Source organism: Nipponia nippon, unplaced genomic scaffold, assembly GCF_047370975.1.
Source record: "Nipponia nippon isolate SJK-2023a ecotype South Korea unplaced genomic scaffold, ASM4737097v1 scaffold_30, whole genome shotgun sequence".
In the NCBI taxonomy this organism is placed as follows: Eukaryota; Metazoa; Chordata; class Aves; order Pelecaniformes; family Threskiornithidae; genus Nipponia; species Nipponia nippon.
The window spans coordinates 1,832,724-1,857,681 of NW_028262348.1; the positions used below are offsets into that span (position 1 = coordinate 1,832,724).

Here is a 24,958-nt window from a genome sequence, read left to right on the forward strand (position 1 = left end):
GCTTCAGAAGGCAGCCGAGCCTCGCGCACCGCACTTCAGTCACCACCTGCATTAGCAGCAGCTGCTCCTAAGTCCCAATGACATTTTATTAATTTGGGTCTTCCACAATGCATTTGTTGTTAGAAATAAAGACCGAGAGCTGCAGATGGTGAATTAAATGGGCTTGTTGCTTTTGTAACGTACCTCGGAGGCCTCTTAACAGGACCCGGCCTTGGAGAAGCAAAGGCAGTTTGGTGAGGGGCGCGTAACCCCCACCCCCTGCTCCCTAACCCGCTCTGCCCAGGGCGGAGCGGGCCCCAGAGCGCGTCCTCGCTGCTGTCACGTCGGCTCCCGGGCTCGCGGCATAACTGAACCGGGGCAGACATGGCACTGCTGTGCTCCCACGCCAGCGCTGCTGCCGGGAAGGGTTCCTGAAACCACGCGGTGGCTTAGGAAACCACATGCAGAAAAGCAGCGGAAATGCACGCGCTTAGCACCTCTCCAGATTAAGCCAGCTCACGCTGGTTCCTGGCAAATCGTCTCAGCGTTACAGACCCCAGCCCTGGCAGCATCTGATCAAATCCAGGCTCATCTCCTGTATCCCTGCGGTGTTTGTGACCTGTTGGGTGTCCCCCAAGTGCAGTCAGCAAAGGAGCGCAAGCAGCCGTGGCCAGAACAATGCTGTCCAGCTGGCGGGGCCGAGGGAGGCCTCGTTAGAGCTCGTTTGTACCGATTACACACGATCCTCCCTAATCTCTCAAGATTTCTCAGCTTAAACTGCGACGCGCTTGGGTCAGGAGCGCAACTTCAAAGCACGTGAACACTTTGTGTGTCACCAGGTTAGTGCAAAAGTGACGTGAGAAGAGGGACGGTGTGAATCGTCAGCGGGCTGAGGAGGCGGCGGGGCTGGGGTTACGAACAGTAATGTTCGTGGGCGTGAATCCTCCTATTTCCAGTCCTGAGACCCCCCCCAGGGCAGCAAAGGTCCCGCCGAGGGCCACACACAGCCCCTCGCGTGGCCCAGGTGGGCTGAGGCAACTGGCCGCGCTGGCCCCTGGGTCAGCAGGGCTCTCGCAGGTCTCACGCACACACACAAAACGGCAGCGGGGGCCCAAGCATTGGCTGGGCAGAGCCCGGCTGAAACCGGGCTCTTGGGGAGCTGGGGAACACGAGGCTCGTGGCAGGACCTTCGCTGCCTCGGGGGGCACGGGGGCCGTGCAGCCGGTGACTGGGCCTTCATTACAAACCCAGCATCAAACCGCTCGGCCCAGACCAAACGTGCCCGCGTGCAGGAATTCAGACATGAAGGGATTTGCTAGCTAACATTTAGGTATGAGCAAGACAGGTCCCTCAGCTGAAGGGGCCTCTTTGGCCCCAGGCGTGTAGCAGGGCAGCTGGGAGCTAACCCAGCTCATCCCCCGCCTTGGGAGCGTCACCAGGGGCTTCCCTGGCTGTGCCAAGCCTGGGGTCCCTGTCGAGGGCTCCTGGGGCTCCTGCACATCTCACAGCAAAATATCAGCAATTCCTCCTTGAAAAGAGAAGAGTTTCCTTGAAAAGGAAGAGTTCCCCTCCTTGAACAGAGGGGAAAGTCCCTCTCTTTCCCCTCTGTCCGAGGACTCAGCCTTCTTAGAGGGCAAGGTGCTGAGCATTGCGATACCTCCTCCGCCTCCCCAGTCAGAGCATCTTCTCATCACCACCCTGGATGACTATTTCCCAAGAATCAGCAGCCCGTCGTGAAGCAAGAGGGATGACCTGAGCAGCAGCGAGTGAGGAGGGATAGCGGCTGTGCTCATCGGGGTGCAGGAGGAGCGCTCGCCCTGGCTCACCGTCTGGCCATGGCCGCTGGCAGAGGACGGCAGACGGGCTGCGGCGGCCTGCGTCCGCGATGTCCTACACTGCTGCCCCTGAATCATTACTTGCGGTCACCAACGACTTGATGCCAGCTTGTGCCCCAGATGTCAAAGGCTCTGTATCCTGTTACTAATCCACTGAGCCACCGGTCCCGTGATGCAGGCTGGATTTGCACCAGTAACCTACAAGTGAAAGGCTCAGGGTTGTCTTCTCAATCCCTTGATCTCTCCCTGTCCCCTGGCAGCTGTGCCAAAATGACTCTCAGTCTTGAATCAGTCCTGCCTGGTCTACCAAAGTGTCGGGGACGTGTTTTGGGTATTAGCCACGTCCTGCAGGAAAAGGGGATCAGGATTTGGGATGTCCAAAAAGAGCAACGGAGACGTGTGGGTCAGAAGCAGACCTCATGGCTAACGAGACATCTGAGAAGTCAAGGTGAGCCAGCCCCACTGCCTGGGCCAGCTCCTGAACACACGGGGCTACGGGGCTCAGGTGCCCAGAGGGGACCGGCTCTGCCCTGCCATGTGGAGCTATTCGGAAGCCTCCCTGGTACCGGATTGGAGATGGGAGGAAAAGGATTATCTCTGGAATTAGATTATTTAGATTGGAGCTTTAATCTCTGACCCTGTCTGCACAAGAAAACAGTAAAACTCCCTGGGATTATTTGGGGTTTGTTGTGCAAGTAAAAACCAGGCTTGCAGCAAGAGCTTCTGCTGGAAGGAAAAAAAATGAATGCTTTGGAGACCTGCTCTGTCTGACCCGTTCACTGTATCATGCTGAGACCAGGCAGAAAAGAGCTACTGATCATTTGGCAGAGACCCAGCTTCCCTCGGAAGCAGCTGTGGCTGCAGGACTGCCTCTGCAATGACACAAAGGTGTCCTGTGGCCACCCTTCCCCTCGCGCCCGTGTCCCTGCATTGCTTGGCAAGACAGACACAGCTCTGCCACGGTACAAACACAGGGACCTGCCTACGTCGAAACGGCAGTAACTCACAGAGAACATCCCCAGCTGCCATGATGCTGCGCTGTGCATCAGTGCAGCCTCTAGAAATGGGTTTACAATTTTACATAAATTAAGACCATGTCCTGCCATCTGCCGCTGCGGGCAAGAGACACGGCTGCTCAGTGCAGGAGCCGGGAAGGAGCAGGCAGAGCAGCCACCGTGGCTGTTGCCACTGACTGTCTGTCGGGCTTGTGCACGCTGGCTACGGCACAGGGCTTGTGCTCCGAGTCGTCACCGGTCCCTGTGGGCAGGCACGGCCACTCTGCTGCACACAGGCCAGCAGCGCGGCTGTCCTCTTGCTCTGCATACACACGTATGCTTCTTCAACGGGCTCCACTGTGAGTGAAGCACATTTGTGTACAAACACTCCCTCGGGCAGACACAAGCCCGCACAGGTCTCAGTATTACCCTAAGTACACATATAACTCACCAGGACTCTGGACTCTGTTCAGTTTATCACCCTCATCTCCTAAGCACAATACAGCTGCTATACCAGTAAATATGGAGATCTGTAAATACCCATTTTCCAATTTCTTGGCTCACACCCACATTTCTAAGACTGCACCAGCTCCATAGATACACATACATAGTTTGCATACACCCACTTGCAAACAAACTCTTCTACTGCTGCACTCCCAGGTACCTATCTGCACTCCCTGTTTTTATGCGTGCGCACACAAACCTTTCCCAGTGCACACGCCTGTGCAAACACGAGTACACACACACACAAATATAAGAAGAAACAGTTTTTCCATTGCTGGGATATCAGCCATGGCTGCAGCTATGCTGGTTGGCACAGCAACAGGAAAGCAGAAGAGAAAATCCCCCTTTGGGACACAGATTTGGGGACCCCGAGAATCTGAAAGGGAACCCGGGAAGTGAAAGATTTGAGGTGGAGGAAGCAGGAGAATGTTGGTCCCTAACCTCCCCGTTGGAGTAAGGGGGCAACTGAGAGAAAAACAGCTGCCAGTCACACTGAGAAACACACGGCAACGACGATGCCCTTTGAAGCCAAGCAGAAATCAGTCCTGGCAACTTGTGACTGAGTCTCTGCATAGAGAATGGGGACAAGTGTAGCTCTGGAAGAGTAGGGGAAGGGAGCAGGAGGCTGGGAGCATCCTGGGGAAAGGGGAAGGAGGATGAGCATCTGATGTGTCTGGAAGCAGCTGGCAGGGCCCAGAGGCTGCTGCTGTCACCGCTGCAGACACGTGCAGCATTTTTGAGTGTGAACAAGCTGGAGAGCAGGGCACTGCCACACAAGGAGGCTCCCGGCCAATCCCCGGCACCAACAGTGTTACAGCTCAGCTCCCGCAGCACGGCCCCCGCTGTGCATACGCTCACAGTTGTGTTTGACATGGTCTGAAAAGGGGGGGGCTGGCTATTGCTGCCTATCCCCCCCCCAGCTCCGCTCTGTGCCCTCTCTCCCATTGCTCCTTGCCACGCAGGGGCTCTCACCTGCCCCCTTGCAAGCCAGGGGGATGCAGAGGTGGGGACCCTCCACACTGCCCTCACCGAGAGGCACTGCCAGGCCCCTTCGCCGTGAGGACAGCAGGAGGGAGGGCAGAGCCCTGCCGCAGGCTTAGTGCCCAGCAGCGTCTCCCCTCCCTGCAGCAAGGACTTGCCTCTGGACGCAGGTGCAGACGCCACAGCGTGCATCTGCCGCGGTCCTTCTCCCCGAGCCCAGCCCCCACCTCTCGCAGGGACATCCAGGCTCCACATCATTTCATCGTGCATATTTATCGCTTTCCCCCCGCAAGACATGTATTTGAATTAACTCTTGGTAAACATAACCACAGGAGATGCGAATATGTGCCGGGGAAGCATAAATAACTCCACACAGATAGACACACACACACACAGACAGCAAACACAGACACGGTTCACCAAGGGAAACCAAGAAGTGCAGAGCACGCCCTGAGGCTGCCACCAGTCCCAATGGCTTTGCTCTCGTCCACCAAGCCGAGAGGATTTCTCCTGCTCTTGCTTTGCAGCAGCTGGTGGGAGAATAAAGCTGGGGAGGAGGAGTCTAAAGTTGCAAATATCCCATGAAAGCATCATGGCAAGTCCTGGCTCTGCAGTTTCCTGCAATCATCTCCAAGGAATGGTTCCAGTTGTAGGAAGTTGCAAGTCTTTCACAGTGTGAAAGGGTGGAGGGGCATGGGGACCACCATGAGGGAGGAGCAGCAGGTCATCTTGCAATGTCCCAATTGCAGCCAGCCGATAAACCTTCATGTGGGAACATCGGGGCTAGATGCTCCATCTAGGTCCTCTTCTGCCCTCTCTAAGGTGCTGATTCTTCTTTAGCTGAGAATAATCTTCAACGGGACATCATGCGAACAAACTCTGCAACCAACAAGAAAAGACAGCCCTGAAGGAGAAGGCATCCATGGTCCCCAACCCAGCTCTCACTCCCTGGAAATCGCATGCAGCCAGGGTGAAACCGAGAGTCCGCACACTGCCCGCAGGTCTGTGCCGCTCCGTGACCGGCCCTGGAGAGCTCACATGAAGCGGGCTTTAATCCTTGCATTAGATATGGCGATAGGATCCCACTAGCAGGTCAATTCGTTGCCTCGGACTCCTTCCCAGCCAGTGTACAGCCTTGTTTGCACAAGCAACTCCTTGTGAAACACTATGGCAAGCGTCGTCTCCCTTCACTGTAACTTCAGGGAAGTTTATGGATTTATGGGCTTGGGAGCACAGTATGATATCTTAGTAAGCTTGCCGCTTCAGAGAGACACCAGTGTGGGAAAGCACCAGTGTTTTGGTAGGTACCAGCATTTTTGTAGAGAAAAGTTTACTTTGATGGACTTCTTGTTTTTAAAGATACAGGTCAACTGTAAGGATACCCTGGATCTATTTCTTCACCACCCTGCAGCTTGTGAAGTCAATTACAATTGTTCAAATTGAGTGTAAATGCCATCAAATATAAACGTGTTTTCATTCTGCACTTGAATTGCCGAGGAACTGATAACTCTGCAAAGAGGAGGGTAGTGGAAATTACCCCTTGACTTCTCCTTTTCCATTGATGGAGCTGTCCTTTGACAACTAAAGCAGTAACTCACAGAGAAAATGATACTGGGATAGCATTTCATGTATTTTAGCTGTCTAACATAATTTAGCTGTGGGAAACAAGGAGAGCTACTGTCATGTAATCAGCCAGGGCATTAGAACAACTGCAGCTACCGGATACTTTCTAGGGAGACACTTCTAGTTTTTTAGCATTTTCAAAGGCCTCAGAAGCTTCAGTAATCCTGAGGACTGAGACTCCTCGTCACGCAGGAGACCCAGGAATGCCTCTGAGCCAAAAAAATTACATCAATTTTATTTTAATTCTGTAGTTCCGTGCTTCACCCTTACTGCAAAGGGACATCTGGACTTGCACTAGGAAAACAAGCAGCTTGCCATGCTCTCACACCTTCCAGCTCTTATATCCGCTTAGCTGTCTGATATCAACGGCTTCCCTTGCCAGAAACCCTGAGCTCTATTAATATTGCTCCTGGCATGGCTAATGGCTAGGATAGTGGCCTAACCACTCTTATTTTTCCAAGTCTTTCTGGCACGAAAAGTGGGAGAAGAAATGAATTATCTCTGGGATTTAACATGACAGCTCTAGATCAGATATCTGCAGTCCTAGCGAGCACATCTGGCATGTGACCATCTTCTGGCATAAAGGCACAGAAACAAATTCTCTATAAACCCAGATAATAAGGTGAGCCAGGGGAAACGGAAGGTGCAATGCGTTCTCCAAACCAATCTGGCCTCCTCACAGCTCCTGCAATAGATTTAACAGAAAGGAAAATGCCCCATAAAAAGAAGGCTGGCACAGCACGTGCGCATCAGAATCTGCTGCTCTGTGATGGGGCATCTCTCTTACCATGCTAGAGTTATGGAGACCCAATTGAAATCGAGATGCAGCAAGAGATGTGGTTCACTCACACAAATGAGCGCTTCAGCTGAGGAATTCCCTGTGTGGGCCAATGTTCTCCATTTTCCTCAGCTGACTAGGAAAAAAAAATCGTTTTATTTTTTTCTCCATAATTCAGATACCTGGGCCCTGAGCATGCAAATCTTCCCTTCCGCTTCCGCCTCTGAGCTGAAACTCCGGCTCACACCAGAGCAGATGGACAGGGAACGTTCATCCCTTCTCACCTTCAAAATCAACACGCCCATCTCCGTTCAGATCCACGTCCCGGATGATCTCTTCAATATCCCGATGGCCCACCTGCTGCCCTAGAAGCTTCTTCATGGCTTCTCGCAGCTCACTGGTGCTGATCTCCCCATCACCATTGGTGTCAAACTGCAAGTACATGAAAAATACCAGCAGGGGAAATACAGTTAATGGAAATGGATCTTGCTCTGGGTTGGATTTTGTATTGGCCTGCTCCTGAGCACCCTATTTTTCCTGCCTTGCTTTCGTGTCCCTCCTTTTCCTCCTTTGGGTGCCTTTTGGATCCAGTCTGTCTTCTCTCCTCAGAAACCCCTCGCAACTGCTCTGTCTGCACCAGCTTTCCTCTTCCTTGCCTCAAGGGTTCCCTTATCTTAGTGACTTTCTCTGCTCCTCCCTTGTTTCATGCCTGGCTTGGCTCTGTCTCTGTCTTCCACTGTGCTGCTCTCTCCTCCTCCTCCTCTTCTCTTCCCCAGTGGGTCTTCTCTCTCTCCTGTCTCCTGCTGCTCACCTCTCTGGGGGGCACGCGGTAGGGAGCACTCACCTCTCTGAAGGCATCGCGGAGCTCTTTTACACCGATCATGTCTGCAGTTTCTGCTAGCAGCTTTGGTCCCATCAGCTCAACAAAATCTTCAAAATCCACATGGCCACCCACTTGGGACAAGATGAAAGATCGTGTGTAAGAACTCCGTACGTTAGCCAAGCCCAGCACTCTCTGCACTTCTGTGTGCCCCAGAGAGGGCTTGGTTCTCCAGGAAGCAAAGCACAGAAGGTGCAGGACAGTGGAAGGAAAAGCAGAGGTAGTTTTACACTGTCTTTGTATTTTCTGGGTTGTGGGCTAGGCAGAATGAGCCCCAGCTATTCCCTCCTAGGCTGCCATGGACTGTCACATCCTCATGGCGTCACGTACTAGGTATGAGAGGCTTGATCACTCTAGTGCTTACAGCAACCCTCTGCTGCGCCTGTGCCAAAGGGTACGGCAAGGGCACAGCAGGATGTGTCTGCATCGCCTGGGCAGTGCCCTGCAGCAGTGGTGGAGTCTTGCTCCATTAGCAGTGGCTAATGTATATCCAACTGTTTATTCGTCCTGTTAGTCCTTTTGCTTGTTTGTCCCCTATCTGAAAGCTGGCAGTAACACTTTCAAATTTCTAAGCGCTTGTGTGCCAGGGTTAGCAGCTGCTTTTGTGTGTGACTGGTTGCATTTGTCACAGCTGTTTTCCTTCCCTTGTGACCAAGTAACTTGTCCTTTTTACACCATCATGTGTCAGAAATAACATGCACTAAATATCCTTTTTCCAACCCGGCTGAGGGTAATACCCTGCAGTGCCGCAGACAAGAGGCGACAAAAAATGATGGTGAAAGACAAGGGGCACAGTGAATCAGATGCATTTGCCACGTTTTTCCACGACTCCAGCAGATGCCCCCATCTGACGCTGCCAGCACAGCTCACTCGCAGCCCATCCCCAGGCACACAGCAGATCCGCAACCAACCACCGCAGAGCGCACAGCCCATCCATCACCCATCTGACCAAAGCGTCTCCATCTTCCCAGGCTCGCCCTTCAGTCTGACATCATCTGACAACGGCTTCAATATGACAACACCCACAACCTGTGCACCAATGTCTAACTGCCCACATCAAGGGCAGTTTTATACCTGACAGCATAAGCACAAAGGACAACGCTTCCACTCACTGTTCCCATACACCACAGTCCATGCAGCCCCTTTGATAAGCAAAAAACAAAGGCATCAACTTCTGGGAACCACAAACAAACGGGAGAGATGATAGGGAGTGAAAATGAGAACCAAAAGCAGGGGGGAGGGGAGGGGCGGGAATCCAAAGGAAAAGAGACAGCAGGAGACTGGGAAAGCCCGAGGCAATGATGCAGGGCAGAGCAGCAACAGGGAGGTACAGCTAGGTGGATATTACTCACGGTTCATGTTGATCTGCTGGGAGAGCTCTATTAGCTCCATCTCAGTAGGCATGTAGCCCATGGTTCGCATGCAGTTCCCCAGGTCCCTGCAGTTAATAAACCCATCCTTGTCTTTATCAAACTCCTTAAAGGCTTCTCTCAATTCTGTGGGAGTGGATCCAAAAAGAACAATATTGTCAGTGACAGCTGAAATACCTTTTCCAAGAAAGCTCCCCAGAATCAGCAGCACTTGATGAGGCCAGACTCCCTAAGATACTCCATATTTTTCCCAGCAGATCTCCCTGCAAAGAGGCAATGGCTGGAGCAATGTTAAGCTCTTCTATCAGCAGCACCGCTGACCCATTTCTTACAGGAAAGCTTGCTTGGACTACCAGTGTCACAAACTGATCATTGCTAAACTGCATTCCCTGAAGAAACTGAAACTTCCCAATTTTTACCCCTGCACTATATTATACAGCCCTCACTGTAGGGATTAGCAGGTAAAACAGCTTCCCTGGAGCCATACTACTGTATCATGCTCTACAGCACTTTCCGTGGGAGCTGGGGTGGACAGCAGTTCCCTGACAGCCGATATCCCATTACTGTACTTATCCTCCCACCCTGAAGAAGCTGGAATGAATGCAAATTCCTTCACAGTCAGCACTCTTGCAGTTCTATGTATTATTTCTTTTGCTGGGGTTTCCAGAAATTATTCCAGTAATCATTTCCCTTGATTTGCCCCAAATTATTTTACCCCATGGGGTCCAACCTGGAAGGACCAGCCAATAGGTTTTCACTGGGCAGGGAGAAAGGTGACACAGAAGGAGCGACAAATTTTACCTTCAATTTCTTCCGGACGCAGTTCTCTATCCTGCAAAAAGAGAACATACTATGTTAAAACCATTTGCTTGCCACAAACATAGTTTCAGAACAGTACTTGTTGGTGCAAACAGTTCTGGGACAAGCCAGAAAGTGAGAGAAGAAACAAGAAGGTGATGACATGTTTAATACCATCTACCTAGCAAGGCTTCCCAGCTCTCCTCCCCAACAGGAGGGCTGTTAGCCTGCACGCTTTTCTGTGGAAGCCCCTCTCCCTCTCATCTGCTGGACAGGGGGATGACGGGTGCTCCCCCAAAACAGAAGAGACCTGGGCCAGCGCAGCAACACGTGTGGCCTCCCCACTTGATGGTACTATGAGCACCTTCACGAAGCTCCTACATCATTCCCCAGCGCCAAGTCCTGGAGGAGAGACTGTCCCTGCAGCAGTTATGACCTCCTCTAGAGCTCTGATTGTATCTCCTACTGCAGCTCCCCCTGACACAGCCAGATCAAAACAGCTGGAAGCAGTCCCTGGAACCAGCAGGTCTCTACCATCATCCGCTTGGATCACTGCTTGATCCCTGTCCTTCTGGCAGGACAGCGGCAGCCACAAGCTCTCTTACAGCCAACATCCCAGTGCCGTCCCCACAAAAAGGCAGGAACTTCCCCCTTCCCCCCAGCCTCAGCTCCGTATACAAGCATTTTGAAACCAGGCGTGAAGGCAGACACACAACATATACATCATCAAGGTCATCTACAAACAAAACAGGACAAGGATTCACCATGTTCAGGAAACACTGCAACTTCAAACATCCAATTTGAATTTCTTGGAAGAAGGGGGAGGATATAAAAGAGAATAGGAAAATTCCAACACTGCACCAGGAAGAAGAGATGAGCATGGAAATGCACTGCTTTCTGGTTTAAATGCCCTTTCTAATTCCTCTCATGGCTCCCAGGCAAATCCAAAACATCTGAGAATTTGGGAACACAGAAACGCGATCTCTTTTGTCGTCTCACTCTTGGCTTTTCCCCTCAACCGTGGGGAGTTTCTCCTTGCCTTCCAGGTGCCCTCCAGCCTCACCACACGTCCCTGGAGATGGTGCCCTTGATCAGTTTGAGAAGGATGATCCTTTGCTATTTAACCACAGGCTCCTCTGGAAACTCTAATGGCAGCTGCTCAGAGTGCATCGCAAACTAGGACACACGCTGGTTTACGTCTGTGCAAAAGTGGGCTGTGCCAGAGAAATGACCAGCTTGCCACTCATAACCTTCCCAGAGGCATCTCTGTGCTGGATGGAACTGTCGGAGCGCGCTGGCTCTGCCGTTTCATCCTTCACAGACCTGGTATTTTCAAACATGTCATCCCATTTGTTCTGCTTTCATCAACACCAAGTAATAAAACAATTCAAAGTCATTAGGCCGGATGTGGGAGGCATTATTGCCCTCCTGCCTTCGATAAAATAGCAGATGAAAACCACCCATGATCAGTACCAACACCTTGTGCGCCTCGTTCCAGAGTTCGCAAACATTAATCCCTGGAGATAGCACTGTGTGCCGACAGCCGGCTCGGCGCGGCAGCGATGCAGGGGTACGATTACCACCGCCACGGTGCAAAGGGTGCCGTGACTCACCCGCGGTAACTGCTGCCTTGTGAGAGCGGCTGGGGTAGGACCCAGGCCTCCCTCCAGCGCAGTCATCGCAAGACCATCCTCCTCCTCGCTCACTGAAGACCACGGTGCAACCGACATGACTGACACATGTCGGAAATGGGGGCTTCGGCACTGGCTCTAATTTTGCACACCAAGGCATTTGCGTTTGCAGGGCTCTGAGCATATCTTTGCACATGCAGATTCCACCATCAGAGAGCCACAGACTGCGAAAGCAAAAGGAGGGGGAGGGTTTACGTCCCTCCAAAAATCTGACTCAAGCGATAACGAACGTCATGAAGAGGTTTTCTGTTTTAAATTTGAAAGAAGATCCCCTAAAATGATAAAGGAGGAAAATTGCTTGGGAAGAAATGGGCTGAATCACTCTAAAGCTTTTGGAGAACATATGGAAAGAGGAATAAAACTGTTCAGAGAGTTTAGATCCTAGATATGAGCAGAGGTGACCCTCAGAGAGTCCATTATACGTAATGGTCTTACCCTCATTTCTTTCTCTTCTATGCACAATAAATCCTGTTGGTCTAGAGAGTCAGTAAAAGTAAAGCTGTTTATCAGATGCACTTATTCTACATCAGGGTAGTTAGAGACATCGCTAATCCTATTTTGGAAACTTCTTATGGTACTGTGAGTTTCCAGGGCCTGAACAGGATGGATACCTGCCCAGCTGTGAGCCTTCCGCTAGGGAGCTGGACCTGTCTCCTGTGACGGGTAGCTCTGGGCACGTGTGCTTGTGTCAGAACACTCGTTTGTGTTTTAGGGAATTGGCCCAAGGAATATGTGATCACTTAGTGGCTGAAGGTTAGGAAGAACAAAAGTCATTTGAGCAATAATGACAAATAATGACTCTTTTTGGGGTGGTTGGTTGAAGAAGAGGTTTCAGAGATGAAGATCTAGGTGTCTCCTACAGCTGTAGATAACCACATTAACACGAGTAAGACAGAGATTTCTTACAGAGGCAAGAAAGCTCTGACTCTCAGGTAACTGGGGTGAGCTTTGTTTCACCAGAAAAATACGGAATGCACTAGGTGAATATCTGACAATGCACACATTCACTCATACGTATCCATAAAAAGCATGTTAATAATATGTTTGCATACGTCTTTAAATTCATGTTATTGTAGGAATCAAATGTTTATGTGCAAAAATATGTTTGACTTCTTGTAAAGATACAATACTGGGGTGCGTTTTTCTGTATATTTAACATGTCCAGGTGTATACATTTGAATTTACATACGAACACATCTTTTTATTTTTTGTATATAAGTGCATACATTAGATGCATATGAACACACAGTTACAAACAGGTGCGACTGGAGATGGATGTATGTATTTTTGCTATTTATCTGTGTGCGTATGAGTAATAGCATTTGGTAGTCTGGCACTATTTGCAAATATGAGGACAGACTGATGTTCTTTGGTTTATTTGGCTGGGATTGCTGCAGTGTCGGGCTGTGTATGATAGCGTGTAAGAGATTGTGTTTGGGTATCTGTGAGGAGGCAGATGCGTGCTTATTTCTGCTGGTACTAGTGTGCTCACTGTGAGCTGATAGGAACTGTATCAAATATGGGCATCTCTGTGGGACAGCTTGTTCCCAATATGGATGCCCTGATTTGCATTTAAGTGGCTATTGAGGCCTTAAATGCTAATCTGAGCCTCTAGGAATGTGGATGTCTTGCTGGAATAACAGCTTTGAACACTGGACTCCTCCTGAGTCCATATGATTACGTACGTCCTGAAGTCCTAAGCCCTTCTGAGTCCGTACGATTATGCCTACTTGAGCGTAGGCTTGGATCTATCTTCCCTAGCTGCATTTTTAAAATCCTCCTTTCTCGCTGTTTATGCACGGGGCTATCTCTGCACATCCTTCAGGTTAGACATTTGCCTGTGATTGTATTTGCACTTGGAGCTGGAGCCGGGATGCTAGAGACCCAGGGTTGGGGGTTACAGAGCTCCACACAGACGGAGCACACGGGCAGCTCCGCATCCGCGGCTCGCGTCCACATGGCTTTGTGCGTGTCTCGCCCGGCTGGGTGTAACTTACGTACAGGCAGCCTGTTTTCTGCGAAGCCCTTCCTCAGGAAGATGCATGCTGGCCCCAGCAGGTTGTGCATGACGGCGCAGTTCTGGGCCAGCACCATGAGCGGACCCTGGTACTCGCAAGCCGACGGCCCCTCTTCGCTCGTCTGGACAGCCTTATAGCACGTCTTCTCCTCATGGCGGATCTTCCCAGCCAACCAGCAGCAAGCAAACAACACAACAGAGGATGTTACCTCCCCGTCTCGCCCAGCCGTTCTCTGAAGTTTTACTGAACCACCTCACAGAGACATTATTGCTAAATTTCCTTCATCTGGTCCACGCTGCGTCCCCCCCAACGGTCTATTAGGATTTGTACAGAAGCAGTAAGTCCGGGAGTTCACTTTCAAAAGCTGATAGAAGTACAACCAACCGGGAGAATTTCGCTTTGAAATGACATCAAACTCTCAGCACTGCTCACATCTACCCAGACACAGCCCAAAGGGCCACGCTCCCGCTATCAGCCCCCGAGTTAACGATCCCTTGAATGAGCTGCAAAGGACCAGCAGGCCCCAGCCTGACAGCACATGTGCCAGCCTGTGCCCAGGGCGAAGCTGCTGGCAGAGGGCATCCCCAGGAGACCAGGCAGAGCCTGCACAAAGACCCTGCGTTAGGCTCCGCGTTACACTTCAGCAACACGGCATCACACGCTTTGTAATATTATTAGAAGGCCGTGTACAGCATCAGGTGGCTCTGCCAACTGCAGGCTCACACTCCCCATGCCACTTCTAATTAGTTACATCCTCAGGGTCTCCGGCAGTTACTGCACTGGCCTTTTCTAATTACTGACAGTCCCAAAGTGGAGATCAGACACGGGCACAACATTTTCGTCTGTTTGCCTTTGCACGTTTTCCTAAGCGCACACGTCCTGCTAAGCCAGGGCTCCAGAACAGAATCCAGCACTGGATTTTATAAGGAGGCACTGCTTTCCTTTTATAGAAATGCATTTCCCTGGCTCTGCAAGAAAACTCTTATCCTGATATTCCCATGCAGCTATAAAAAGCCAGCACAACCCACAGGACCCTTGGTTTTATAGAATAAACATTAATCATACATCAGATTCCTCTTCAGGAATTATTCTACTTTTACAGCCAGTGTTCCCAGGGGTGATCAGAGCAGCTCTGTCAATTGTCATTGTCTCTATTAACCCTTTCCTTAAAGCCCGAGGTGCTTTTTCAGGCTAAAAGACCAGATACACACACATGCCCCATTCACACTTGTCCGAGTCTATCGTATCTACTTGCCGTGTCTGCCATGTGCTATTATATTGCACACACGGTTTGTAGTTCGCATTTTTGTACACAGTCTTACACCAATCTGCTCATGTATAATGTCATGTGAATATCAAGCATCAAAACAAAAACAACTCAAAAAGCAAGCCACGGAGAAAGAAAATGATGAAGCAGAAAAGCATTTTCATTGCAGTCATGGATGAGGAAGAAATCTGCCTCTGATTAAATCTGACACATAGGACACTTGTCCTTAAAAACCTGAAAGACGAGCATCCGTCCACAAACGGCATACTACTAGCTCAGCTAAATGTCAAGGCATCTGTGTTGAACTGCACAGTTTCGTGATATCAGTGCAGTGTATTTTCAAAATTATATCAGCTTTATTTCCTGGCACAATTTTCAGTTTAATATACCAAATAATATGAATCACTTAAAATAGCCCACATTGGTTCTGTGTTTCATTCCAGTGAAGCCATGTGCAAGACCTAAGGCCCCACAGCCCCTAATCCTTGTCTGTTGACCCTTCCAGCCAGTAGGGTTTACTACCAAGCCACAGAGCAGTACCAGAGAATGGTCATCCCATTATTTTCCTGTGCGGACAGAGATTGCCAATTTGATGAAATAGTTGCCAAGAGCCACCAGGGATCCTGGCCAGACAACCCGACGCAGTGCCAGGACGACAAGGTGCACGTCTCAGCAATACCCCGACAGGGGATCCCTGCCCCGCTCTGCAGGCAGGATTTATGGCATTCGATGTTCCCTCTGCCAGCAGCCCCCCAGGTTTCTCCTGCAAGTGTCCCCACAAGTTCCCTCCACCACGTTCCTCCTACGTCCTGGCAGAGCCAGAAAGGGAGCCGTGATATGGGTGCAGGGCAAAGCAACGTCAGCCGCCCGTTACAGGGGAAACAGCAGCGTGCACGACAAGGAAAGTGCAAGGACAGGACTGGGGAGCTCAGGCTTCCCCTGTCCCTTCCCCAAGCAAAGGACCACTACCCTTCCTGGCTGAGCCCGGCCCTCGGCTGTGTCAGACCAGCAGGTTGTGGAGAGGGAAGAGACTGGGCTGATTTAGAGATGGCTGTAGTGATGGTGAAGGGTGGCAAAGCGAGCGCCCTGGATGCCAAAGCTTTCCCTTTCTGCACAGCAGAAGCACAGCAGGATTCACCTCGTTTTCCTGCCTGCGTGTCAGAGGGACTTTGCGGAGCGGCAAGCCCAGAGGGGCCTCTTCATCCTGGCTCTCGGAGGGAAAGGCAGGCAGGCTGGCCGCCGGGATCACCGCGGGGACCCTGTGACAGTGGGAAAGCGAAGCTGCTGACAACAGACGTTGTGGAGACAAAGCCTGAGCACTGCCACCAAAACGGGCAAGGTACCCCCGCGTCAGCCAGTCCCAGACCAAGCCAGCCGGTGCCTGGAAGTGACTCCCAAATTTTGGGTTGAAATCATGTATTCCAGAGGTCAGTCTGTCACCCAAGAGCAGCTTTCACACACGTTGTCTACAGTCCCCCCTCTTTACCATGTCAGCAAAATGAGTTTGCCCAAATCTGAGAAAAAAGAAGACCGGGATCATAAAACAGCCAAGTGAAGTTGTGCAATGTTAAGACTGATCTGCAAAGTCTCCACTAGAATCATGTGTGTCACGATCAAAAGAACGGCAGAGCCCCAGGACCAGTCAGGATGAGTGCCCGAGGCTAGCTGCAGCAACGTCTGAGAAATTCTCTAATTCAGCTTTGCAACTTTCTCTCGTTAGTCCTGCCATCCCAGGCCTTCTAGCTAGGCACAAAGTGCATTATTCAAAGCAGCTTTTAGGAGGGAAAGCATAAATGACCTAAAAGACTGATGACACAGAGCTTCTAAGTTCTTGAATCCATTTTGATTCAAGCAGCCTGGCCACACGTCAGACTTTAATTGCAATCGCCTTGATCATGCTGAGCACAGCTGCAGCCAACTCCTTTTATTGCAAGTTGGAGGTGACCTACAAGCAACCACGTTGTTTTTTTCACATGTGCAACATTCGGGTAAACCTCAACTACTTCTGCCTCTCCCTGAAGGTCACCCTGACCTGGGGACCGGTCTCAGCACAGCCTAACAGCTTGGTGATGAATTCCCTCCTCGCGTATCCCAGCTGCCCCGCAGCAGCACTGTGCCGTTACTGGCTTTGTTTACAGCAGTCGAGATAACAAACAAACTGTGTTTCTACACAGAAGAGGCAAATCTCCGGCCAGAAGAAATTCCCTGCTAGGGAGGTCCTCTCCCCAACAGCTCCCTCCCAGAGGGGCTTTCCCGGGTGGCAAGTTCTCCCGGGTGGAGCATCCTGATGGCAGTGGCATTTCATCGTCGGCAAGGGCTCCACAGCGGTAGCTCCTCGCTGCAGTACTCTGGATGCTTAGCATAACTTTTTCATTTATGAGGAGTGAACTGCATAGCTTTTTGCTGAGTTATTACATTTGCAGCAATGCTAAGTGAGAACCGTGCAGCTGACAGGTACACAGTGCTGCAAGCCCTACCTCAGTCAAACAAGAAATATTTCTGGGGCACGTCATTCCCATTTCAATCTAGTCCCTAACAGCAGAATCGTTCCTGAATCTAAATTCGTCCTGGGATCACCGTAAAACCTCAGCACAGAGCAGACCGTGGGTTGAAGCCTAACAGATACACATGGCAGCTCGCAGATGAAGTCCAGCTGGGCCCAAGCATGTAGACACATGGGCCGTGCTGACGTGCAACACGATGCATGAACATGCAGCCAGGGCCCAGTGTATGCACTCACAGAGGCATGGACAAACAGATGACAGAGAAAAACATGCTTCTGTACCCAATCACATACCAACAAAACTAGATGTGTGCATACGTGACGATGGACGTACATAAAAATACACGCATGTCTACATACAGAGTTCTGTGAGGACAGCCGCTAGCAGGTATACACACACAGAGCGCCATCCGAGCAGGGATACGTGTGTGACACACACAAATTCCCCACCTATACACTCACAACAACATCGCACGCTTGCTCACGCACCTCAGGATGCGTACGCAGGGACATAAAGAGCTAAGGGCACACACATCCTTCAGATGGGCTCATTAGGTGTGCACACTCTTATGCACCAACAGGAACACACGCAGATACGTGCCCGTTCACATGTACATAAATATACGTCCCTACATAAACGACACACATGACGAGACTCACGCAGACGCCTCTCGACTGAAGCACATGCACACACGCACACAAACTCACACGTATACACGTACATGAAGACGCCCGTACAGGTGTGGGCCAGCATACTGTGCACATCGGCACGCACAACCTTGCACGCAGCCGGAGGACAGCTATGCACACCCACGGGGAGCAGGACACAAGCCTACTCATGCGCATGCATACACACACGTTTATTTACACACATGCTGTGGCACCCAGCATCCCCGGCTCCGACGGCTGCACTTGCAGCTCTTACAAAAAAAGACTGGTGAAGAGAGCTGAACCCTTCGTACGCATCTCTGCGTTTCTCCCACCTCCCGTTCCCATCTGTCCACGACGTCACCCATCCCAAGAAGCAGGGCTGGAAACGCACAACGCACTTTGATTCAGGGAACATACCTTTTTTGAGAGGTTTCTCAGTGGAGACTTCACACAGTTGCCCATAATATGTTGAGTCTGCCTTTCCGGTGGACTTGGTTATAAAGGAACTGGAGCAATTGATCCCATTAAAGGTACTCCTTGGGAGCAAAGCAAGAAAGGCAGCGCCAGGCAAATCCAAACAGCTACTGGCTGCTGGGGCTTCCCTCTTCAGGGAGCTTTTTCTCTCTCTGCCTCTCTCTCTCCGTGTTTTTACTTTATGTTCACTTTCTTGAAGAGATGAAGCAGGAAGGAGAGGGAGGGGAGAGAAACAGACAGAAAGAGAGGGAGAGAGAGGGAGAGAGAGAGAGTGAGAAGGGGAGAGAGAGGGAGGCGGATGTATAATCTACATCAGATTAATGTTCAAATCCCTCCCACCCCCCTCAATCTGCAGGCAAGATTGTTTCACTCATGGGAGAGGGCTGATTCAGGGAGAATTAAAACAGAGAGGCACCGCAAGAAGTGATTTCAGTGATGAGTTCAGTGAATCCAGCTAGTTTGGGTCCGCACAGCCTCTGAACATCGCATCCCTACCCACCCCCCTTCTAACTCCTCTCGGCTTTTCAATCACCAGAGAGCTAGGCTGCCCAGAAGGCAATCCACTTAGGGGCTTGCAGCAGAGTCCGGAGCTCATTTCGGAGCAGAAATGGACCATTTATCTGGGTGGGACCCCTTTCAGCTTATGAATACCAGCAGACCTAGAAGTCCCTCATTCTTTTCCTGCCGCGGTGGAAGCAAGCCTGGAGGCAGCGGTCCAGGGACCCTACAGCACTCTCAGCCCTGGGACAGTAATTTTTAACCACAAGGGAGAGACCTTGAGCCAGTCTTGCAGTAAAGTTTTTCCAGCTTTCTGCAAGTAGAAATCAACCGGCGGTTTACCTGCACAAGTCTGCCACAGATGGGCTCACACCTGAATCCCACATCTGAACAGCCCCAGGCTAGATAATGTGAAGCAAAGAATTTGGACGTCAGATCCATCCATTCCATTTCCAAGCACCCAAGTCCCAAGTCCTGGAATAAATAAGAGGCTCCTAAACCTAGAGCCAGCTCTGAACTCTGGACTTTAGCCCTGTTGTGGTAACAAAATAATCTCTGAAAGAAAAGGGATGAGTCCCCAGTATATTTGCCTCTGATCTCAGGCTGAGCGTAAGAGCATTCGGTTTGAAAAGAGATTTAAATTGCATAAAAAACTCACCATCACACCCAGGCAACAGGATCTGAGCAGCACAGAGAATGCACCCTTAGCTATGAAGCCACCACAGCTGCAGCTCCGCAGTGATAAGAAGCCAGGGCACGAAGAGCTACCTCCTTCACGAACTGCGAAGACCAAGACGACATCGGTCCTACACCCGCTCTATGCAGCAGGCTGGTTGGACACTCAGGTGTTCAGCTGAAAGATTTCACAACTTTCTTTGCAAGTGTGGTTCCAAACAAAAGGCTCTACAAAGACCTAACCCACGGGCCGAGGACTTGCACCACATGCTTTTTTGTGCAGGAGCCAAGGACTCACTCTCCCGGCAGCTCTAGGGCTGTAGGACAGAGAAGGATGAACTATCAATGTCACAACAAAGCAGGGATTTCTCTGCTTCTGCCCTGATGGTGCTGTGGCAAATCAAGTGTGATTATAAGGTGAATCAACACTTGCTTTAGAGCTTAGAGGCTTCTACCACCTGAGGAGATGAGTTTACGAGTCCAACCATGACAAGAGTCAACAGCTTCTCCAGTTCCAGTCGCAGCCAGAAGTGCACGGCCATGCGGGATGGTGTTTCTTGCACCAACTGCTTCCCAAGAGCGAAGGCAGTGGAACAGCCTCCTCTCAGATCCCCTCAGTGCCTTCTTCACTGCATGGCCTGGGAAGGAGCTGCACAAAGGTCCACAGGCCCTCCAAAGCAAGAAGCTGCCGTAGCAGAGACTGGAAGACACCCTTTGTACCCAGGGCAGACTGAGAGAGGGAGAGAGGGGATGGGGAAGTCTGGGCTGGAAGACCTCCATAGCAGAGCCCAGCCATGGTGGGCTGGGAAGAGAAACTGTTCCTGAGCCGGGCCTGTCTCCTGCTGTCACAGTTTGAAGACCCCTGATGCTGGGGAAATCTACAGTCACTCCCTGGGGCTGCGCCAGCCCTGGGCCTCGCAGCGGGGGACTTTGCAGGAGGATGCAGAAACTCCCAGCTCCTCTCAAGGCTGCCATCTTTAACTCTGTTTCTCTTTCCCCTCTTAAGACAGCTAATGGGAGGCTGATCTACCCTCGGCCAAAGTGCCAGTCGTTAATAATGTCCTCTGTCAGCCGGAGCCATTCCCCAGGCTCCTTGTTTATTGACAAAGTGCTTGTCTCCCTTGAGCAGAACCTGCCACACAGCGAGTGAGGCGCCTGGGCTCCTTCCCGAGACAAACGACTCCAATTCCAGAGCAGAGAGGAGAGAGAATCGCCTCCCTGCTGCTAATGAATCTCCCCTTGACAGGCAGCGCAGAGGCCAGGAACGCCCTGCAATTGAGAAGTGCCCATCTCCCGCATCCTCCCGGAGAGAGGGAGCGGAGCAAGGGAGTCAGGCATCTCCTGCCAAGAGAATCCATCACAGCCCAGACTGCCACGGGACAGCTTCAGAAGACAGCCGTTGAGCGTGTCTTACAGAGCTCTAAAAGCCTCTCAACAAAAGTTGAGATGGTCACCCTCTAAATATTTGCTTGTACCAGAGCATTCGGAGCCAGCCACCATGGCACGCTGCCGCGTTTGCCTGCTCTCCTGCCTTTCTTCCCTGCAGTTGCAGGCAGCTGCGGGAAACGTGCGGGGCAGAGCGAGCGGGCTGAGACCTGCTGCCAGGCTTGGCAGGGAGTTCGCAGTCCAGGAAGGGAAGAGGCGATGGGAGCCCACTTGCACCAGGTTTGCAGCACAGTCGCAGTCCTTCGACTCCTCAAGAACTCTGGCAGAGCTGCAAGAGGCCCAAGAGACGCGTTCGTAAACAATTTTCTTATCTCCTTATTTATCCTGAATCTCTTAAGAGCAAATGGGCAGCACATCACAATCTAGCAGACAGACCCTGCTGACCTCTGAGGAGGAAAATCACTCTCTACATTGGGATCTTGTTCCCATCCCCACCACAGGCAGCTTAGAGATAGGCAGGGAAGTGGAGTTGGCAGAAAGGTCATTAGAAGATTAGGTTAGAAAGAACATATTTTCTCCCTTCCTCCAACTGAGGCTGCTGTAAGAGAACAGGATGCTGAGAATAAGTGTGTCAAAAACATTTGTGTGTAGGTGCTGATCTGTGGGTATGCCTATATCTGGGGTAGTCAGTATGCGAGTGGGAGGGCTGCACATGCATGTATACTGGTTTTCCCACACTGTTCTTTGTGGCAATCACACTGTTCTTTTAAGGTCTGGGGCTCTGTTGTAAACTTTCTAAAAATCGGTAGGATCTTTGTGAAATGCGAGTCTTGCCTCTGCGCCCGCATCCCTTCCTCTCCCCTGAGGCCCAAGGTGGAGAGCGGAGACCCCAGTGGATGTGGTTTGGTGCAGAGCGAGGTCTCAGCTCACGGGAAGGAAGCGACTGGCACATTGACTGACCTGAGCGCAGAGCAGGGAGGAGGCCGGGTGACTTGGCATTGAACAGGGAGTGATTTAGGTGGTTTAATATGTCTGGATTCTTCATAAAAAGCAGCAGTGCTGTGCTTCGGGCTGGCACCTTTGGCAGAAATGCTCATTCCGTAGGAAAATGTTGGATCCCACCAGAGCTAATCACTTGGTAGCTGCCAGAAACTTTGTCCAGTGGCAGCAAATATCCAACAATCACAACAGAAAGAACAAAAGTCAATCCAAAACTTGGGATTGGTTATCAGACTGCAGCTTTGCTTGGCAAAAAATGCCAGTGCAAGTAGGGATTTGTACAGGGAGACTGTTCAGATGCCAGGCCCGTTTCAGTGCATGGTCTTTCACTTGCTGGAACATTATATCAGGTGGTCGTCCTCAACACAACACGAACACTGCAGCAGGGTGACGTCAGTGGGTAGGGGGGTAATCTTTGAGGGGAGTATACAGTAAAGCAGGGAAAACTCATTCCTGGCATCTTTTCACTGAATTCCATAGTTTTACCTAAGAGCCCATTGCATGCTTCGAAGATTTAGTATTTCAAAATAAGCCACCTTATTTAATTTATCCTAACAGGGCAAGAATTTTTGATCTATTTTTTCCTGTCACAGAGTGGAGAATGCACATATTGATTAGTAGCTTTCAAATCGGCTCCCAGCCACCCTTTAGCTGGTGCCTATAGATCCGTATTTTACAAGAAACAACCCAGACTTGTTTGCTGGATGACCTCAGATGAGCCTAAGCATTTGGAGCTGTTAACATCCTCCCCTTGCCAGTGCTGTCGAGGGCCTCATTTCAAAGCTCCCGACGGCTGGAACATGCACTGGCACTCCGAACTTCTGCGACTGGCTTCCCGCCCTTCTCCTGCATCAGGCTCCCGAGTGCTTTTGCTGCACATCGTGTTGTGTCTTCTAACCTCAAATGAACCTTGGATGGCTCCATATTCCAGCCAGACAAGTACAGGTCGACCTCAAGGGGAGGCACCAGCAGGTACTGGTGGGTGCAGTCCAGATCCTCATCTGGGGGGAGGAATATTTCTGCAGAGAGTTTGGGAACTTTCTTTGCTGTCAGCTGTTGCAGGAAGAAAGTGTTGCTGACTCATGCTGTGCATAATATTCTCCTCCATTAGAGCGACTGGATCATATTCAATTGCAAACAACAGAAAGGTTATTAAAAAGACCAAGGGTATTTTCCATCCCTCTCAAGGTAACAAAGTCTGGACTGTCAACTTCTGTTTAGAACAGCTTTGTCTGTAATTAGCTAGCTTTCTGCTGCGTTAGATGAAGAGAGATGGGAATGTGCCATCTCCTGACACCTTCCATGCAGATCTGGTCCACGTATTTTGCACTAGCCCAGCTTCCAAGTCCCTGCACAGGAGACGTGTTGGCCAGAGCACAATGTGTTGTGGGTATTTTCTGCTTTCAAGATCATCAACGGGCTACAAAAAGACAAGTACAAGCTTGACAGCCCAGAAGCTGCTGTGACAATTTGCCATGCATATGCAGTACAAAGATTGCTTAAAACAAACCTTCGGTGGTCCCTTCCCTTTGCTCAGGAACATGCGAATCGTGAATCCCTCTCTGTCTGCCTGGGACTACTGCAAAAGCAGCTAATTATGCCCTGGCTCCCTCACCTCTTTCGAAGTAGAAGGGACAGGGGGTCAGTATTTGGCTGGCACACCGAGGTGCTACAGAAAGCGTGGCTGATTACCAGGCGAGCAGGAGCCTGGGAACCAGTACTACCCGAATGCTCCAAACCTACCCTGTAGCATTACATGAGATACGCCACTATAAAACTGAGGGCTGCCTCACGTCTCTTTTGACTAAGGATCTGACAGCACCCTTAGAAGGACCAAACTGCACATCCCAGTATGAGCTCTCTGGCTGTATCTCAACACAAACTACCTAGACCCTTTCTGCGTTATTTCGGCAGGACGCAGGGGGTTGCTGGCGGTTTTCGGCTTCCTGCCTTCAACCACTGTGACACGATGCCTCACAACGTTACACGGTTGCTGTTTCCTTCCAAGAGCAGAGATGTATTTCATCTGTGTGGGATGAAGGAATGCTATATATTCTTTCCGAAGATGGGTGCAGGGTGCAAAGTACTCCAGGGGAGGAATGGGTGGCAGAAATATTAGAATATTGCTAATGACTTCATTCATAGACAGTATTCAGTTCATGGTCTTATGCTGGTGCAGAAAGCTACTAAAACCCCTAAATACGACCATACAAGCTAGGACGGCTGTTCGTCTTTATTTCTAAGTGGGGCTTTTGATTGAAAGTGGAGGATTACTCAAGTTCATGGGCACTGCTGTTGCTCTCTAAGGTCACCGGAATGTCAGAGGATTATTGAAAGGGAGCCCAAAGTTAGCCAGGCGTCTTTTACTGGATGCACACCATATAGCTGCTTGTTATTGGAAATCAATACCACTCATGGACTCATCAGGGAAAAACGGTTACTGAAGCTACGATGCTACAAAGAACCACAGCTAATTCAGCTGACAAACCTGCAGCCCAGCCACTACATCTAAAGCTAAACTCCTCCCTGACACCTTGTTCAAACCCAACATCGCATGAAACGAAAATCAAGGCGGTATAGGTTGATGGAATGCACAGTGGACTAATTTAAATGATTATTAATTTATTACTAAAAGATTTTCTTCTCTCAAAAGATAAGCTGAATCTAACCAGAAGGTTTGTGTATTTCAGTGCATTAGATCATGCTGCTGTATATTTCATGAACGGAATATTTAATGAATGTTCTTTTAGCTTGGTTTTATTTTGATGTCGTTCCATATCCTTTTAAAACAGATTTGTTTAAAAAGTAAATCACTGACAAAGATTAATGTTTGCTGGCAGGCCCACTGCAGGCAGGAAGCTTATCCATTGCCCCTCAGTGATTCTGTACGTCTGGCTCCCATCCCTCAAGCTCTTTACAAGCAATAAACGTGATAAATTTTTCTCCAAGCTGAGCAAGGGGGGAGCTGAGTGGATGTGCTCAAGTGGAACAATGTTTGTCTGTGTCTGTGTCCATTACACATAGAAAACGTGAGACGTACCTTAGGAGGCATG

The 24,958-nt window shown here is 50.5% G+C and overlaps 1 protein-coding gene across 8 annotated transcripts in view; it reads right to left on the bottom strand.

Annotated features, from left to right (window-relative positions):
* Nucleotides 1–4,548: 4,548 nt before the first annotated feature.
* Nucleotides 4,549–24,958, bottom strand: part of CABP1 (calcium binding protein 1) — a 56,003-nt gene continuing 35,593 nt past the window's right edge. For 4 of the 8 annotated variants that reach the window (XM_087768399.1, XM_087768400.1, XM_087768403.1 and 1 more), the window contains 7 exons: nucleotides 18,291–18,539; nucleotides 13,436–13,612; nucleotides 9,747–9,777; nucleotides 8,928–9,071; nucleotides 7,540–7,649; nucleotides 6,980–7,127; nucleotides 4,549–5,173 (listed from right to left, as the gene is read on the bottom strand). In XM_087768399.1, the coding sequence (XP_087624525.1) occupies nucleotides 5,148–5,173; nucleotides 6,980–7,127; nucleotides 7,540–7,649; nucleotides 8,928–9,071; nucleotides 9,747–9,777; nucleotides 13,436–13,612; nucleotides 18,291–18,335 (681 nt within the window). In that variant the 5' untranslated portion in view covers nucleotides 18,336–18,539 and the 3' untranslated portion in view covers nucleotides 4,549–5,147. The remainder of the gene's footprint in view (nucleotides 5,174–6,979; nucleotides 7,128–7,539; nucleotides 7,650–8,927; nucleotides 9,072–9,746; nucleotides 9,778–13,435; nucleotides 13,613–18,290; nucleotides 18,540–24,958) is intronic. The other 4 variants (XM_009463716.2, XM_087768404.1, XM_087768405.1 and 1 more) reach the window with 3 other exon arrangements.